Below are 18,900 nucleotides of genomic sequence, written 5' to 3'. Positions count from 1 at the left end.
CCCTAATCCCGTGCAGCTGGAGTGTCACATAAATTGAGTGAAAATTGAAAATATGGGACAATATTTATCTTCTCGGTGCTTGTTGTGGACCTGCAGCTGATCGGTTCCGGCATGTTCCGGTCCCCCGCCCCCGGGGGGTGCCTTTCGCCATCGAGCGAAAGGTAGCACTCATCTGCTGCTGCTGCGTCATGCTCTATCGCATCGTCGATTTGCATACTTTGGCCAGTCGCAGTCGGTCGCAGTCGGTCGCAGTTGGTCGGTCGTCACGAAATACATAAAAAGCGTGTTGTGAACGATCGCGAGAGCGAGATGGGGAAAAAAATGGTCGCGTAAAAGACGCAGAAAGAGAGAAGCAAATTTGTTCCCATTCCCATGCCCTCCTCACTGCCTCCGTGTTGCCCTTTGGGGCCGATCATTCCGGCGAACCGGCGAATGGTGAGCGCTCAGCTGTTTTATGATCATCGCGCCTGCATCGCGCGTCATCGTCTTCTTCGTCGTCGTCGTCGTCGTCGGCAACGTGTCTTCGCAGGTCGTTAAGTGGAGCACTTTTCCTATCCCTGGATGTTGCTGTATGTGCGGTGCTGGTGCTTCTGAGGTGCTGAATTCGGAGCCGAGCGCCAGTAAGCACGGAATACATGGCGCTTCAAGTGTTCTACTTGGTGCAATTCCTCACATTGTGCGCTCGCAATTCAGTGTTTTGTATGCCAAAGTGAAGCCGAACATTAAACTCTACTTTATGCATAATGGCAACGTGAAAAGCACTGGAAATGACACCGGATAATATCATTTTCACCATAAACGAGTGTGAGTGCGATGCCGGTTCGTCGGTTCCTTTTCTCATAAATCATGCAAATCAAAAATGGAAATTCAAATTAAAGGATGGAGGATCGCGTGGTGACGGTGGTCGCGATATCTACTGGCTGCCCTTTTATTCGCCGGGTTGATTCAAGAATCCCCAGTTCCCTACTCCGTGTTGCTCTTTTACCTAGAAGGTCAACGTGGTAGTTCGGTGGAATGGGAACCACTAATTAACTAATTTATGCATAACGTTTCAGGTGTGCTTCGCCAGGAAAAGGTTATGCAAACACAGACTTTTTACAGAATTCTTGAACATAATGATCAATAAGAATATGTTGTTAATCTTTAACTTTGCTTTAATTTTGAGCAGTTCTTAACATCAACATGTTTCAAATATTCCCTCACCTTCAGTGGCATTCAGCCATCTTTAATCGATGCACTGCATTGGTTGCGTTCACGAAAAAAGCCCGGAAACACTAACAAAAACCTTGTGTCGCATAACCGATGAACTTTATCTCGGCCAGCCCACAATCAGCAAAATGGCACCAGGAAGCCCCTGAAATGTCAAATTTCGAAGACTGAGACTGAGACTGCGATTCGCCGATTGTGCCACTTCCTTGCATAACCTCCCCGGGCCTGCGTACCACGCGCTGTGCGTCAATTTGCAAATTGACCCAAATGATACCACCACCGACGAGCAGCAATCCAAGTCAGCCGTTGTCGAAACCTTCTCTCCACGGCGCGAGATGATCGGAGAGCCACGAAAGACACATGCCCGGTAGGCGCCAGAATTGAATCCAAAAATGCAGAGACCCGCAGCCCTCTCGCGATGTTGACAGTTGACTTACCTGCGGTAGTGAGCCGCCAGTAAGAAGCTCCTTGCTCCTGACTCCTGTGGTGTCCCTGGTGTAATGCTGTCTTCCCGCTGGTAACCGCAGAGGACCGCGCGTTCTTGTTGTTGTTGTTACCGTCTGCACCAAGGCAACGGTCGCTCCGCTCCGAGCAACGAAAAGCCCAAAAAAGGACACAGAAACACCGTCCTCGTCGTCGTGGTCGCTGTGCAACCTGTTTCGCAGGAGGTCGCAGTGACCGGGGGAAGGGTGCTGGTTACCGTGGTGAACTTATTTAATTTGCTGGCCCTTTTTATTTATGCGACGTCGCTTTTCCCGTTGCCTTCGGGCTTCGGGCAACCACCCGAAATGGGACTTCAAGGACTCCGGGCGAGTCGGGGCGCTCTTCGTCACCTGTCACACGTGCCCGGCACTACCACCACCAGCACCAGCACCACGCAATCGATCACCAGCAAACGCGACCTGCGCTGTTCGGTCACCAAGGCATCGAAGGTGGACGATGTTCTGGGCTTCCGCTCACCGGCACTTCACTTTCCTGGAATGCTGCTTCCGCTTACCGAAACGATCGACAGAAACACACACCCGAAACACACGTACAAGACACACCGACAGTGTCGCACAAGAACGAAAACACAAACTCACAGTGTGACGCTTGACGTAACAACGACGGCGGGAACAGTAACCACGGTTACTGATGGCACGGTTTGTGATAAGCCGCTTGCGGTTTGCGGTTCTTAATTTTGCACTCACTTCACTTCTTTTCTGCAGACTTTCTGTGTTGACTCCGTTGGCTTCACCACCCTTCCTTGGCACGCACTTACATTGTCACCACACGGCACTGAGAGGGAGAGAGAAAGACATCAACAATCAACGCCGGTTAGTGACGACAAACCACCGGCAACCCGGGGCTGGCCGGAACTACAACAACAGCACAACACAGCAACCGTTTGTTGGAGGGATGAGGTGATCGCTAAGGGCGTTCTTGGAGTGCGCGCGCACAACACAACAGAGATAGAGAGAGAAAGAGAGTTCAATTACACCTGGAGCCCGCACACCGAACACGGCAAGAAATGGAAGGAATCGACGGATGGAGGTAGAATCTTCCCCCTTCCAGCTGGTCGCGCTGGTGCGGTGTCCCGCGGGTGCGTAACCATAAATAATAATAACACTACTACCGGTGGCCGTTCTGTGGCTCTGGCTGGCTGCACAGGGCTATAACGCTGAGCTACAACCTGGCGGAAAGGAAGCCAGCACGATGAGGAATCAGAAAAAGGGAGAGGGGAGAGGAAAACGCACAACACAACCGGCTACGACCGGGGCTCTACAACATCATCAACCAACATATCACATACATCGTCGTCGTCATCGTCGAAAGCCCGGCGCAAAAACCACGAACCGTGAGCTCGGTCCATCCGATCTTACGCCCTGGATTGCACCGGAGGCGCACGGTGTAATTGGCTGGCTTACCGATCCCGATCCCGGTGTTATGCCAGCTGGAACGGCAACCAAAACGCCAAACCCCTTAAGACACTCGCGAGGTAACCGAGCCCAAGCCCTGGGCCGAGCATTCTCAACTTTACTCTTTGGAGCCGTCACCAAGACCTAATGTCGACCGTCGACGTTGAGGCCCGGTTGAAACATTAAACTTTAAAGTCCCGCATATCACCGTGGAATGGTGGAAAGGTGGAAAGGTGTCCCATGCGCTCTCACTGGAATGGACCGAAACCCACAAAAAAAAGGGCCGCGAATCCAATAAAGTTTGAATGGAAATTGAATTTCAATTACGCCACGTTCGTCGCCACGTCCTACCAATTACATCAGCAGCAGTAGCAGTAGCAGCAGCAGAACGTCAGTAAGATCGCTGGTAAAAGTGCACTCCCTATGGTACACACCCTTTGCTTTCGCCTCGCCAGCTGCTTAAAATGTGTTTAGCTTGGCCACACAAAGTACGAGACCTTTCGCTCTTTAGTAGCGTCAGAAAGTCCCGCTATCTCGAGGGGGGGGGAGACCTCGCTATTACTTTGTCTCTGTGGAAGACTTTCAAATATTGACTCGCTATATGGGTGCTCGCTGTGCTGGAGCCCTGTGCTAGCTTATACCCAGGCCCCTCTAGTTATGCTCCCTTTCCCCTTTGGGTGTCGACTGGCTACCAATTATTTGCGATTTGTTTCGTTAAAGCGAAACCCTACGTTTTTGTGCACTGCGTCCCATTCGTTGTCGCCTAGTCGTTTTTTGTTGATTTGAAATACATGAATAGGGTATAGAGAGTGAGGATTTGCAACATATATTGGTTCGCCACTTTTTCCACCATTTGCTTTTTTTGCAACTCCCTCCTGAGGTTCACATAACCTCAAAGCTCGTGCTAGATCGTAGTGGTGGAGAAAATGGTGTCAACATGTCATTGATTTTTTGTTTCACTTCAGGTGCAAGCATCAAAGGTCCAAGGAGGCACGCAAATGATGTCCATTCGTGGCCGCGCTTGATGCGCTTTCGTCACTTTAAAACGTCTCCTCTAACACCACTTCATCAGCAATTGATTCCGATTGTTTTCGGCGGAATCAAATCGGATTCGATTGTCTACACTGCGAGCGAGCGAGCGAGCGATCGTGGTCACCATGGGCTACCACCTTACGCACCGCATGGCCGACCTCGATGCTAACGGCAAGCCAATGAGCGCCGAGACAGGGGACAACATCCCAAAAAAGGACACAACCACTGCTCCACAGCTGAGGCCACCCTCTCCCCCCCGGGGGTGGTGTGCGACGCGCACTCACGTCCATCCTGTTCGCCTTTAGAGGCCGGACACTGCACCACCTCCCCGCTGTGTCCTCCAACAGCAAAACACTTGGAACGTGGAATGACAGATCAAGAAACAAAGCAAGCGATGCCGATGACCAGCGAGATCTGCGTTAGGTCCACTGTGAGGTGTCTCCTGATTGTTGCTGTTTTTTTTTTGCGCACCAACATTCTGGCGCTCAGCGGACAACACACGTGCAGCGAGGGTAATGATCGATTTCGGTTTCGTTCCGCCTCCACCACCAACGACACACGAAAACATAGACACTTTTTGGTTTTAAACGAGTCGTTCGTTACGCGCCTGGAAATGGAGTAATCGATCGTATCGCATCTTCGCACCTCGCGTCTAATCTCGTCATTCGATCGGTTACACACCACTTCATCATCAGCACGACGACCACCAGGCCTCCAAACACAACACACGACAGCCTCTGCTAACCCGTAATATCCGTCCTACCCGTCGTAAGCCGTTGCACACACGCCGTAGAGCTACGAACTGCCCAGAAACCAAATCGAATCTAGTGTCTACGCGCACTACGCACCACGCGAGGGGATGATGCTCCGAACCGGTGGACGTTTCAGAGGTGAGTGAACACACCTGAAGACACGAACGAACCGCACGGCCGCAGCGCCCGGCACACCTGAGGTAACTCACCGAACGGCTTCATTCCATTCACTTCGATGCAGCGGGCGCCAGCATAAGCCAGCGCTGGCAACATGCGTAGAGCTTTATCCGACAAACGTGTTGGATACGACGACCACGATGACGACGAGCGAACTCGATGGAACTCGATGGAACACGAGAGATACACTCTGTCAACTGTCTATAGCCGCACCCACAGTTTTTGCCAACTGTCTTCCAAATAGTTCTTTTTAATTAACTTTTTGTTTTGGAACATTTTTAAGTGTTCAAATTGTTGAAGAAACTCATGCAGTTGATTTAAAGTTTAACAATTTAACAGTTTCTTGTCCTTCTTCTTCTTCTTCCAGCTTCCTGGACCTTCGTTAGCTTCGGTAATTGCTGGCCAAATAAAGGATCATTTTTGACGATTTTTTAAGACGCGATTGTTTTAAGTTGAATGGTTACTTTGTTCTTTCAAATGAATGGCATATTAAACTTTCACTTTTGAAGAATATTTAGTTCTATTTTGGGGAGGATTTATTGCAAACTTCATCCATGGCATCAAATTTATGAAGGTGCGTCTGCGAAAAGTTACTTTTTCTGGTGTCCATCATTACTGCCTGATGGGTCATCAGAAAAATACAAATCGATATTCTTTTGATAGATTATAAGTTTATCCAGGTATCCCCGTCGAGTTTATGTCGAATTTTCTATTTTTAAATTTTTGGCAGACTTTTGAAGTTGAAAAAGTGATCACACTATGATCAAACCGGGTTCGTCGCTTAGAAGGCAAGTCTTTTGATTCGCACCAAAATTGGCTCTTTTTTATAGCTTATAGCTGCGTGATGGGTCATCAGAAAAATACAAATCGATATTTGTTTGAAAGATTATAAGTTTATCCATGTAGCTCCGTCAAGTTTTTGTTGAATTTCGCATTTTTCGATTTTTGGCAGCATTTTTAAAGTTGGAGTGATGCTTTTCGTCATTTTGCCTAAAACACGATTTTTAAAGATTTGTTTAAAAAAAAAGTATCAACATTTTTTATGAAATCTCGACGGTGCTACCTGGCAAAAAGTGTAAAGATAATGTGTTAAAAATTTCAAATCAATTGGTCCAGTATTTTTTATGCTACTATGGGCACCGACTTTGAAAACGTTGGGTTATTGGTTGGCGCTCTTCGCGCCGCGAATTATTTAAGCGGAACGCTGTTTATGTTTTATGTTTTATGCTATGCAACCATTCTCTAGATTAGCATTTTTTTCGACGGCAAAATAATTCAGAAAGATGGCAACCTGGATAATGTTAGAATCGCATGGCAAGAGCATGTTTGACTATTCGTTAAACGTTGGTTCGTCCAACGAATTTATACCCAAAGTGCGGCCACATTAAGTGGACAGAGCTGTACACCGAAACGAAGGAACTCACGGCTGGCAGTGTTCATGGAGGGTCGCTCGGCTCAACGATCTGTTGCTGCTGCTGCTACGAACGGACGGACAGTCGGATGCTGCACTGAACCTTGACCACGGGATGCGGCCCGCTCATGGCTCGGAAATGAATGAGCAACAGAGCGCCAAGCCCATCACCGAGCACCAGCCCGGGCAATGCTGCAGCAGCAGCACCGGCCATCATTGGCCTTATGGTACGCGGATTTATGATAATTGATTGCTACGATTTTGATGCATTGTTGCACGAGTTGTGCCCCAAACTCCCCCTTCCCCTTCCTCCCTTCCCTCTGTTGGCCATTCGACGGCGGCGGATAGCACAAATTGGTTTGGCGGTTGCCATTTTCGTGCTGCCCTTTTCCGTGCGCTGGTTGTTGTTGCTGGCGGTGGTGCTGGTGCTCTGAAAGGTGCGCAACAATTGTTGGCCGCGATCTCGCATTGTACATTCGGAATCGGGGCGTACCGGGGCGTACCAGCCGCGGCCACCGGTTTCATAACGTGCGGATTGAGCTCGCGGGTTCGCGATTCGCGGACGCACGCCAGCGTAATCGTTATGCTCGTCTGCTAGTCTGTTTCCTGGGGGTGGTACCGGGAGGGGCACAAGGGTGGCCAACAATGAGCATGACGCGCTGTACGTGGCCATGGTTGGCTGCTCAGGCGAGGGGGGGGGGGGGGGGGTGAGTTGGCCAGCGCGAGTGCCATTAAACTAATTCTTTTCCGTTTTCCTACGATTGCAGCTTTGAGCTTTTCCAACCCCACCGCAGGTTCCATCGAGAGCCAGAGTTCATAAGGCCAAGTTCAAACTCCGCCGTCGCTGTTGTTGTTGTGTTTTTTTTTTCACGGGCAGCTAGCTGGATTCGCCGGACCGCTCGAACAATAGAGCACCGAGACACCGAGAGACCGGTGTCCACTGGCAGCTGATTAATCTGTTTCTATCTTCGCCTCCGCGCGCCCGCTTCGGATGCTGGCCGCCGGTTCCGGCGTGGCGTGGTTTATCTTGGCACAGCAATCAAACCCCGAAAGCCATCCGCGAAAGGGAAAGAAGGGGCTTTCGACCTTTCTAACACGCACACCATAACCTCAACAATGCGCCATTGCCAACGGATGGTTGCTGTTGGCGACGACCTTCGTCGTTCGATCGTTTTGCTTCGCTTTCGCTCGGTCGCCAACAAATTACCTTCGCTTATCTGGCACCCGATATCAGGAGAGATGAGATGAGTTTGATTTTGCTGAAACACCATTTAAACGGTCTTTTCGCCCCCTCCCCAACAGGTTCGTTCGTTTGTTCCTTCGTTCAGGGAACCGCGTGCCACACGGTAATGGTGTGCACCTCGCGCATAACCTCAATTTTTGCCCGAACGCAATATGGAGTCCCATGGTCCGAAAAATCCCCCAAAAAAGCACACGCTTACCTGCTCCCCAGTAAGGGGTCATTGTGGCCCACATTTAGGCATGCCACGGACCAACAACAGCAACGAAAAAAAAACGACGCGAAAATACATGTTGGAGAAATTTCACCAACTCACTGGTTGGCGGCCACTGGTTGGCTGGAGCCCGGTCTCGACCGATGACGATGCCAAAGGTGAAGGTTAATCATCGAAAAGCCAAGCCACACAACCGGCATCAGCCGGCCGTGGCGTTATAGTCGCAAAAGTCCCAAGGTACCTGGGAAATGGTTAACGCTCACGGATCGCACCGAAAAAAACCAAGGAACACGGGAAAGCGAAAATCTCCCGTCACCGAGAGTGACTAGGCTCATTAGTAATCCGCGTGCGATAGCGATCTGGCCAGAGAGGCTCGCGCCAGAGTGTTTCTGCGAGTTCTGAAGGTTGTTGTGCCCGTAAAAATCATCGGGGTGGCATCCAGCATGGGGGGGACGTTAAATGAAAAGCCATTACACCTATTGCGAGCTAGCGATTTGATGATTGCGCGCAGAGCACCTACCGGACGCGCCCACGGTGCTACACACCTTCACCGTCACACGTTCCCTTGGGCCGGAGACGGTCCAAGAACGGCCGGAGATGAGTTCTAGTAAAAAAAACGTCGTAACTCTCGCTTCAAGAGCTGTGCCTACAGAGGTTGCCTTACAGTTTACGAGGGGACGCAGTAAACGACGTTCGAAAGTTTGAAATTAAATGGAAAGTACCGGGAATGTGCGCCATTAGAACCGTGGAATGGAAGGTTGAGAACGTAAAATCCTCATAAATCAAGAATGCCCTAAAAGAAAGAGAGGGAGGAAGCGAGCGTCTTGTGATGGCACTTTCACCGTTCCGTTCCGTTCCGTTTTCCGGCAACGAGATGCGAACTCACAGACTCAGTTCGTTTCAGTAACGAGCCCCCCACCAATGGAAATGTCTGCACGGAAATGAGGCTAATCAAGTTGGGGGCCTGATTCATTGGAAAGCATTCTGAATGATTGATTTCAGTCTCAGTGCGGCGCATGGTTGATGTGAGACTCTTCTACCGCCTGCTGCTACTTTTGTTCGCGCTAGTAACTCAAGTGCGCAACAGTTCACTCCTAGGCCGACCGTGAGTAGCCATCCGCAGTAGGCTGTTCGCCTTGGGGCCGAACCCGGGGATTCTCGTCGTCGTCTCGTTGTTGCCGTCGTTTCCGCCGAAAAAAGCGGGTCCTCGACATCGGGAGGACATCGTGAACCTTCATGGGCCGTGTTTTTGGGGAGTGCCTCGAGAGTTCCTCGGCAGTGGAACAGAACCGGACGCGACCACGGTTCGCCAGTCGAGTTTACCTTGAATTGTTTCCGCCATCGTGCTCCACTGACCGGCGGCCCCCGGACAGGGATACGTTTGATCTGGCACCACAGAGCCGCAACCTTGGCGCATCGAGTGTGCTCGTTCGATGGGCGGCGTTCAGCGTATTGCCAAAGCTTCGGAGCTCCTGGGTCGAAGGTCAACCGAACAGGACGAAAACGGGGACGGATGTGGAATCGGGGTGCTAATTAAAAGATTGCAGCCGCAAAGCAAAACAACAAAGCAAACCGCTCTTGAGGAGGGTTGAGAGCTGGTTCAAGCAACCCAAGAAGCTAATCACGACGGACACAAAGGGTAAGCTGGTAAAAGGACACTCTTCCCCGGTGCCTCTCGGCCCCGGAATGACCTGGGGCGTGTCAAGTGGTTGAAAAAGTGAAGACAAACACGAAAGCGAAACGTAGCGAAGACTAATTATGCTTCATTTCGTCTAGCGAATGCTTCGTGCTCCGTAAATCATGTCCTTGTTTTATGCATTTTGCCACTCTGGCCAGTCAGAGATTCTTTCTTTCTTGTTTTTTTTTCCCTGTATTATGAACCTTTGGATCCTGTGGCTTCGGTACGGTTCCAGCATCTCTTTTTCCGGCTGTAAATGAAGTCTTTAATGATCTTTGTAACAATAATTGAGCCACTTTGAAAGATTAAAGGGTGAGAAGGTTTATGCCGACTGCAGGATGATGGAGCGATTTGCAATGTCTTCTAATTACCCTGAATGGTTAATGTTTTGTCATCAAAACAATTCGTTGTTGGCAGACTGTTTGCTTTGAAACTGGTGTCTTATGATTGTTTGGCTGCTTATCATTACCGCAAGGCCTGTAATTAACATACAGAATGAACATTTTATCTCCTAGCTATTCTTTTTATTACAACTTCTTCCGATACATGAACTAACATACAGTTTTCCCCTATTGCTGCCTTAAATGGCTACCTATGAATATAACGCGTTTACATAAAAGTTAAACTCTCTTTAATATGGAAATAAATATTATTTCATATATTCATGTATAAAGGTACTTATTGTACAGTATAAAGAGTAGAAGTAGAGTAAGGTGGGGTAAAAGTGCGAGTGGGGCAAAAGTGCGATTTGAGGTTTTTTAAGCACAGAGTGCCGTAAAATTTGCAACTTATACATGGATTAGTAAAGCATTAAATAACTCACTTTCACACGTAAACACTGCTTAGCAGAATGCGAGTGCTCAGAGAAATGTGGTAAAGTTTGTTTTTCGTCTAAATATTGTAATATTCTAACGCGCGGTAAACGCGTTTTGGTAAACAAAGTAATAGTTTTCGTAAAAGTGTTAGTGTGCTTTTTGTAGCTACTACCAATGACTATCAAATGGAGTGTTACACACTTTTATACGTTTTCCCAATCTTGAGTTATTTGGTGTAAAGCCCTAAAATCCATAGTGGGGCAAAAGTGCGAATCAGAAAAATCAAACATTTGTTTTTTTATTGATTCATTGTTTTCGTTGACAGAACTCGTGAAAATATCAAATAATCAGACACCTGCAAAACGAAAACTTCAAAAACTGATAACCAACCATTGAATATTGATTCGCATATGCCACATTCATTCGATAACTAATTCTACTGCTCTTCCAAATTCAACATCTTCAATTGCCTATTGGACATCTTTTTATGCTTCCAATTAACATGCTGACTGCAGAGAGAAGCACAAACCGCTCTTAATTTCTCTTCGAAATGTCCTGGAATTTCTTGAGAAAATGTGCTCAGAGCACTTCAACTTCAACCGTACAGATGTCCATGGAGCAGTCGGATCTTGTATCCCTTGCAACAATTAGGCTCTGCCGAAATGAGAGGAGCCACAGCAAAGACAGGAATGACACCAGCGATCTGAAGTTATTATCAACGCGCCATTCAAGGAAATATTAGATCTAAAATCTAAAGAGATGTCTAAAGAGCAAGCAGAAAAACAGTGAAACAGATCCACTAAACGGAAAAAAATAGTTCAATGAATCACAAAGAACTAAGGAAAGAGCAAAGATTGAAAGACACTGAAACTGCATACATGAATTCGTGAATAACTGCTGCTTTTTAAAGGATCGCACTTTTGCCCCACGACATTCGCATTTTTGCCCCACTGGTGGGGCAAAAGTACGATTCGAGGGTTGTCTGGGAATTATGAATTTTACCCATTAAATTGTCACTTGATTGAGCTGGTACTTTTAGAGTAGAGAGGTAAATAGTTGTTGGATAAATCAATGTTTTTTTTTTAATGTAACTTAATTCGTTTTTTTAATAAAAATCAAAATCCACTAAGGTCGCACTTTTGCCCCACCTTACTCTATGAGTTATGACGCCCTTAAGTAACCAATCTTGGTAATAATGTTCTAGGCCAATTTTAATGCACTGGGTCTTCTCACTAGCCATCCTAAAGCGCTTATCAGATCAATAAACCCAGTCGAACCAACGCCATTTTTGCAGAGAATTCAAAAGTCGGTTGATCTTTCGGAGTTTTTGAAATGCTTATACCTTATAATTTCCTTTTTTTAAATTTCTATAAATGCATATTTATTCAATATCATATCCATTGTTCATTACTTTCTGTCTATTTGCCATCCGCGATGAGTGTCACCAACACCTTGGTTATAATTCGCGGATCATTATCCTGGCAAAGCTCAAACCTTGATAATTGTTTTTAAAATAATACCAATACATTGATTGAAGATCTACAGCGTCTTTGTATGGTCCGTTCAAATTCGCATTACTACAACTCCCGTACCACCAAGCGCCTTGTCTTTCTAGAGCACAACTCCCACCAGAATATTCATCATTATCCCTATCCTTCGTTGAAAACTCCCTTCCTTTATTGGTCTCGGTCATTGGGTCACCTGCAGTTCCACTATAATCTCCCAAGGTCTTCAGTTTGTATCCCTCACTCTCGCTACCTATTTGAAATCCGTTATAGCGTGCATATCCGTAGTCTCCGCTGAAATCTCTTATCTCTACCATTAATTCATGATTACGCGACGCGGTGATCTGGTGCATCTTTTCTAGTCCGAGCCAGAATTCACCGTTGAGGTCTCCAAATCCTTCCCGGTATTCATCCCAGGTACGGTCAAAATCGACCGAGCCGTTAAAACGATGCTGCACTACCAACCAACCTCCTCCATGCTTTTCCATCTCACAGTAAACTTGAAATGTGGCGTCATTGTTATCAACGTGAATGAGATACACTCCGGAGACGTTCGACGCTACCTCCTGGCACGACGCGGGTTGCTTAGGCTTTTGTGTCGCAGTTGTTGCTGTAGAAATAAGAATTGTTTCTGGTTTGGAAATTGTTATTTGTGCTAATGTTATTATACTGGTGCGTTACCTTTTTGCAGAGTTCGTGATGTAACTAAGCTGACACAGTTCACCATTCCCGATTTGTACAGCGACCTGATCCATTCCATTGATTTTATTAAATCTTGGTTGTTCTTCAGAGTTAAGTTGAACATTTTGTGACGCAACTGATCATGGCTGGAGCATGCCGTTTGTTGCTCCAAGATCAGCATTGATTGATCTTGAAGCACAGTCAAGTTCCGCCCGACATCCTTCGCTAAGCGGTCGTCTACACGATTTATAGCCCATAGGACGTCTGCAAAGGTCTTCGTTTGGGATGCTTTATTGCTTACCATCTGCTCCTGGAGTTCGTGTTGTCCGAATTGAAGCTCCAACACTACGCGTTCGATATTGTTCAACTTTCCCAGCAGCAACTCCAGCACTTGTCCAAGAATTCCATCTCCAGGCGGTGTCTCTACAATGGGGTCGGTGATTTCTGGGCATTTGTTAGTTGCTCCTGCGTGCAATGCAGCACAAACAACGATGAAGCCAATGGTCAGCTTCATTTTCGGAGATTGAAGCGCTGTCTTCGTAACAACATGGCGATTGCAGATCGAATCAGAACTGTAGTCCAATGCATTTTGCGTTATGGTTTTATATTGAATCGATAACCATACCTTCACATCGGTTTCCGTAAGATGTTTCGAGAAGGAATATGGTGGTGAATGTAGTATCCACAGATAGCAAACAAACCGCGGTAACACTTATGCTTAATCTGGTTGCGGTGTTTGAGGGGCGATCGCAATGCGTCATTTACCCTACCGAATAGCTATGTATCTGCTTCAGGATCATTGGATGATAAGAGATCACCGCATCCTTGCATGTAAATATGGTTAAAATAAGTAAGTGAACAAGCAAGCATAAAAAATGCTGAATACACACCATCACACTTACATTTTACATATCTATCTGTGCTTTTAATTTAACATCATCATTATCATCAACAACTCAGGTGAAACCATGTGTGATAAGAGTGATTATTGAACTCGTGAAATTGGATTTAAATGACAAGCTTTACCATAAATTGGAACAAACAGACGAGGCATGACAACAGCCATGCGTAAAGAAATGTGGTTTACGCGTATGATCAACTGCGGACGATCGTTTTTCTTCATAGCATTGATTTGACCACAGAAACCGTCGTGGTCGTGATTCCTTTTCAGACATCATCAACTACCGCATGCTCAAGACTCAATGATATGGGCTTATCATTATGCAGCCAGGTCAGTTATCGGTTTTGTGAACATTGTTTTGATGAGTTTGTATCTTCGCAATCGTAGATATGCTCATACGCTCCAAACACTCACCGAAAGAAAACAAGCCATCCAGCGAGTCTAGATAACAGCTTAAGCGTTAACGTACAGCATTAAAAATGAGACTAAATTTGAATGGTGATAAAAAATAAACTATAACAGATCATTCAGTTCTGTAAATTACATGTGGAAAGGAAGTGTATCCGTTTTTTTTGCGATGCGAAACGATGCGCCTAAAAAATTAACTTGATGATCTTGGTCAACCGCTGTCGCTGCGACATTACTTGCTGCTCCGAGATTAGTGGCCGGTACTTTCGCTTTCTGACATGTATGCCCATATCCTCCAGATACTTCTTAACTATTTGGACCATTGCATCGGCCTCACAGCAAATCCCACGCAGCGATATAGCCACTTTTTCCTCGGTGTCGGTCATCAGCATCCTTTGGAATTTTTTGTCGGTCAGAGCCGTCCAGAACCATGCCTTCTTGTGATGTTTTTATTGTTACGCAATAGCGCCAAAATTTTCGAAAAGGAATTTTGTGGTGAATGTGGTATTTAAGCAAACCACGGTATCAGTTTTGGTTAATCTGCGCTCTCTACCAATGAAGCTGTATCAATCGACAATCACAAAAATGAATAAATGGCTAAAATAAGTAGCGAATAAACAAGCATAACTATTACCGAATAAAGATGTTCACACCTGAGTTTTGCATATCCTTCTGTGCTCTTAACATTGTCATAATCATTATCGTCAGTAACTCAGGTAAAATCATAAGCGATCCGCGCAGAGCGAACTCGTGTAATTAGCATAAAAGGCATGCATGGCCAAAGACATGTTCAACGAGATGCGGTTAATCCGTTTGATAAACTGTGGACGATCATTTTGCTTAAAAGAATCGGCAACAAACAGCAATCGGCGCGGTCATGAAACCGCATTAGTCACACTGGTCTCATGATATGATTTATCATTATGCCCCAGCACCAACGCAAGAACGACAACTGAACCATCGGAACGATACAACGGCCTTGCTGCCAGTTGAGTTGCTCCATCTTACTAGAAATTACCACATCAGTTCCCTCCACTACTGTAACAAACAGAAGCGTCTTCCGCGTACGATAAGTTGTAACGTTTGAAAATAGGAATGCATCATGAGTTTTATACCCAAGCCTGTTCTGGAGGAAAATTTACGCAATTTTGACAATTTTAATGACATTGATATCGATCATTTTCGTAAGGATAATTCGCTCCTATAAGGAAGGTTCCTCCGTACGCAACAATCAACCAAAAAGCAATAAATAATAGTTAATACAAAATTGCTTATAGCATCAAATAACTCAACAACTTTACCATTCATTTACAAGCAATTAATAGAAAAGATAATTGCTCCGTTGGAATCTTAAATGGACACCGCAGCTAATCGGTTTTATTCACTTTTTTCAAACTAATACAAAAAAGAAGCAATAATTTCCCAAAATTTTGAGTGCAGCGAGAAGAGGAAAGGCACAAAGTAGCTAAACGCAGCCAATCCAAGGAAGTCAAAGTTTCTAGATTAGATATACATGAGGTATATTTAGTTCGAAAACCCATCACTCTCCAACAGCAAAATCAGTTCGACCAAATAATCGCGCTCTGCAAACATAATTCTCAACTATCCGACAAGCACAAACAAACCGTTCCATAATCGGAAAAACTTTCAACAAAACTCCCATTCCCAACCAAAGCCAAATGGACGCTTGTATGGATGCTAGGGCCTTTCGTAATAATAGTTGCCCTGTATCGTATCGTGACCATCCGTGGAGACCCCCACGTGTATGCCATCACCGAAATGGGCAACCCAACTCCGCAATGTTCATCCGGTTTTCAACAGCCAGCCAGCAGGCACCTTTCGTTTGGTTAGATAAAGTACTCGGTCCAACGTTCTATTGGGTAAACTTTTAGTGAAGCCACCAATCTCTAGCGCTCGAAGTTAGTGAACTTTGGGCGCCACCGAAAGCGCATAAAAAAGAAAAATGTCCGCACCAGATTCACCTACACCAAACCAGGTGGAATTTTGCCGCTTTTGTGACCTTCGGAAGCGGAGCGGAGCGCAACAGTCCAAAAGTGCATAAAGCGACGGCAATATTGCGAATTCAGCACTCAAACGCTACGGATCACGATGCCCTAGAAGACTGGCACGGAACGCAAGAGCACGAGAAGCTGTGAATCCTTGAAAGTTCTCGGGGTTTATCGCCGTCGCCGCCGCCGCATCATCGTCGGTCGGATGACACCGTCCATCGGTGGTTTCCAGCGAGAAGATTGAGCTGAAGGTGATATCCAAAGCCTCCTCTCCCCCTGCAAAGGCGGCCCCAAAGAAGGCATGCAATAATTAAGGGCTTCCGGCGTGGCCATGGTGGGCATCGAAAGCGTGACTATCCTTCGGCCGCACGAACCACCAACCGACTGCTTCTATGGGTTTTTTTCCAGATTTGTCGCCAACACGCCACGTTCCAGGGGGTGATGCACCAGGTGGCGGATTAACTTGAGCCGCTTGAAGTCCCCACCCTGGCGGGCTCGATGTGTGCCAACACCCAAGAATGGGATGAAAGGATTTTTCGTTTACAAAAGAGGCAACCAGATTCCTGGAGTAAGATAGATGGCGCTACCCGTGCGCACCCTTCTATGGGATTAAGTTGTACAACTTGATGCCGATGCGAACTAGCGTAGGTCAGGTTGTTGAAGGATCTGCAATTACCCTTTCGACCTTTGGTGGGGTACAGGATGAGCAATTCCTCCGCTAGACCCGCCGGATACAGTGGCCCCCGTGTAAATGAAAACGAAATTTGAATAATCGTTTGGATAAGATTGGATTATAATGGTAGCATCGAACACAGCCACACACTCCTAGCGTTGCCTCGTGTGAGGTGAGAGAGTTGAATTTCGATTTTTTTACTGACTCATCATCTCCGGCAGTTCCAGCGTGATGGGGCGTTAGAACCACAAGAGCGGAAGTAGTTATAGGTTTCCACTTCTGCTGAATGCCTTCACCTTCGCTGGAAAACGCAAATATTGCTGACTTATCATCGAGGAATCCATCAAAAAGGGGGGGGGGAGCCGTCCATTCACACCGCTTCACACCGACGCCAGCAGAAGCAGAACAAGAAGCAGAAGATGAAGAAAATCAAAAAGTTGGTTTCACTTTTTCTCACGCTTCTCGATTAAGTCAGTCTCCGGAGGCTCCGTAGAGAAGAAGGTGAAAAATGGCGTGGCAGAAGGAGGCAAAAGTCCGCAAGCGTCAAAACAACATTTAATGAATCGCAGAGCGCGTTACGGCGCGACGATACTTCCTTTTACGATCCTAACCTCCGGTGTCTGAGCTGCGTGGGGTCGCTGTCGTCACCGTGGTCGTCATGCTGGGTCTAGCGCGATGCAATTAGAATGTTTTTTTTGAGCGGAAGCCACCCCAAAAGCGTCGGAGTCAAGTAATTGGACACTTGGACGTGCAAGTCATTCGATGTGGGACTCGGTCGCGATGCGATACGATGCTAGTGTGGCGCCTCACCTTGCACACCACGACCACTCTCGGTTTCAATCTGAAACAAAAGGGCCACCGTGAACCGTGAACCGAACGCAAACAGTGGACACCAGGGTGCATTGAATGGACCAGCTATCGTATTCGAATCGAAGGGAAATTGATTATAAACTTCCTGAACGGTTAAATACAAAAGCAGAAAAAGACGTAGAACTTTTGGTTTGATTGGATCTTAGATGGATTAATTTATGGGTGGTGGAAGTAATTTATGGCCGTAACGAATCGGCATGGATGCTGCCCGAGGGGCATAATCGTGATAAGCTAAAATGTTTTTAAAATTGTGCTTGAAAAGCATAAGAATGACGCAGTCGAATTGAGCCAACATTGATCTACTGACGCTGACGGTAAAAATCCCTACAGAGCGAATGTTCTATCTATTTGTTATTTCTATTTGTTGCTTTTTTCTATTTGTTGCTCGTAAATTCGTATGCTTTGTTTGATGATAAAGAAATGATGAAAATTTAAATATAGTGTTTGGTTTTAAGGTCAAAAATAAACATTCAGTTCAGTTTGCAACGCTATCGATTTTTAATAAATTGTACCGGTTTATATATTGTCTAAATCCTGTTAGTAGTTTTAATTCATATTGGTGTTATTCATAGAAAAACAGACAATCGATTGTGTTTATTAAACAATGATTTAGATTTGAACGCCAAAGATAGCGTTTAGATGAACCCAAAAGCATTCATTTCTCTTTACCATCTGGATGCCAAGAACCTTGATTAAATGAGCATAGATGTTAATTGAATAGTTAGTTTGTATAGATAGTTTCACATTATTTATTCATGTACATAAAATACAATATGAAGAAATGTTATGAAACCATCATTACAAAGTTTATCTCGTCCGCTTCTTTTGCTAAGAAAAACGTAAGATTTGTATGCAGTAGCAATCAGGATCAGGATATTAATAATTTATCTAGAATTAAAAAAGGAGCTGACTAACGCATATTTTCACACTCAACAATTACTCTCGAATTAATTAATAGTAAAGCGAATATATGAAGCGATATCGCGAAGGATCGCATGTAGTTTATGTTATATAATCCAATGTCATTTCTTAAATATTGGTAGAGTCAAAGTGATATCATAATGAAACAGTGTAGCATTTAAGGACCTTCATCTGATTGGCTGTTCATTGGCTGTTGTTAATATAAATGCAGTTAAATCGACAAATCGAAACGGAAACAACATTACCGTCGTGGAGGAGCGATGGAGAGGTAAATATTTTTTTTTGTAGCAGTATCCGCGACAGTCGTACCTGTCAATAAATCCACTATGAAGGCGACCAGGTAGTTCTCTGTCTAAGGTTCTACAACCTGAGCAGGAGACAACGCGACCTATATTCCGAAGGGGGTTTTTGAATCCCTCCAGGAAGAAAGATTTCTTGACTGTCGCGCTGCTTTTGAGTGGCCTGGTTTCTTGAAGTGCAGTCTTTTATCTGGCGTCGAAATATTA

General features: G+C 45.9%; 2 protein-coding genes and 1 pseudogene across 2 annotated transcripts in view; 1 reads left to right on the top strand and 2 right to left on the bottom strand.

Annotated features, from left to right (window-relative positions):
- Nucleotides 1-1,784, bottom strand: part of LOC126580904 (uncharacterized) — a 52,991-nt gene extending 51,207 nt beyond the window's left edge. The window contains exon 1 of the mRNA XM_050244249.1: nt 1,647-1,784. The gene's annotated coding sequence lies outside the window, so the exon portion shown is untranslated. The remainder of the gene's footprint in view (nt 1-1,646) is intronic.
- Nucleotides 1-13,126, bottom strand: part of LOC126580905 (fibrinogen-like protein A) — a 74,810-nt gene extending 61,684 nt beyond the window's left edge. Inside the window, exons 1-2 of the mRNA XM_050244250.1 lie at nt 12,613-13,126; nt 11,878-12,541 (exon numbers count right to left, since the gene is read on the bottom strand). Coding sequence (XP_050100207.1) covers nt 11,883-12,541; nt 12,613-13,126 — 1,173 coding nt within the window. The 3' untranslated portion in view covers nt 11,878-11,882. The remainder of the gene's footprint in view (nt 1-11,877; nt 12,542-12,612) is intronic.
- A 323-nt stretch (nt 13,127-13,449) lies between these two features.
- The window catches only part of LOC126575806 (uncharacterized), a 26,671-nt pseudogene continuing 21,220 nt past the window's right edge, over nt 13,450-18,900 (top strand).

This window comes from Anopheles aquasalis, chromosome 2 (genome assembly GCF_943734665.1).
Source record: "Anopheles aquasalis chromosome 2, idAnoAquaMG_Q_19, whole genome shotgun sequence".
Classification (NCBI taxonomy): domain Eukaryota; kingdom Metazoa; phylum Arthropoda; class Insecta; order Diptera; family Culicidae; genus Anopheles; species Anopheles aquasalis.
The sequence above is the reverse complement of the archived record's forward strand: the minus strand, read 5'-3'. Positions and strand labels throughout refer to the sequence as shown.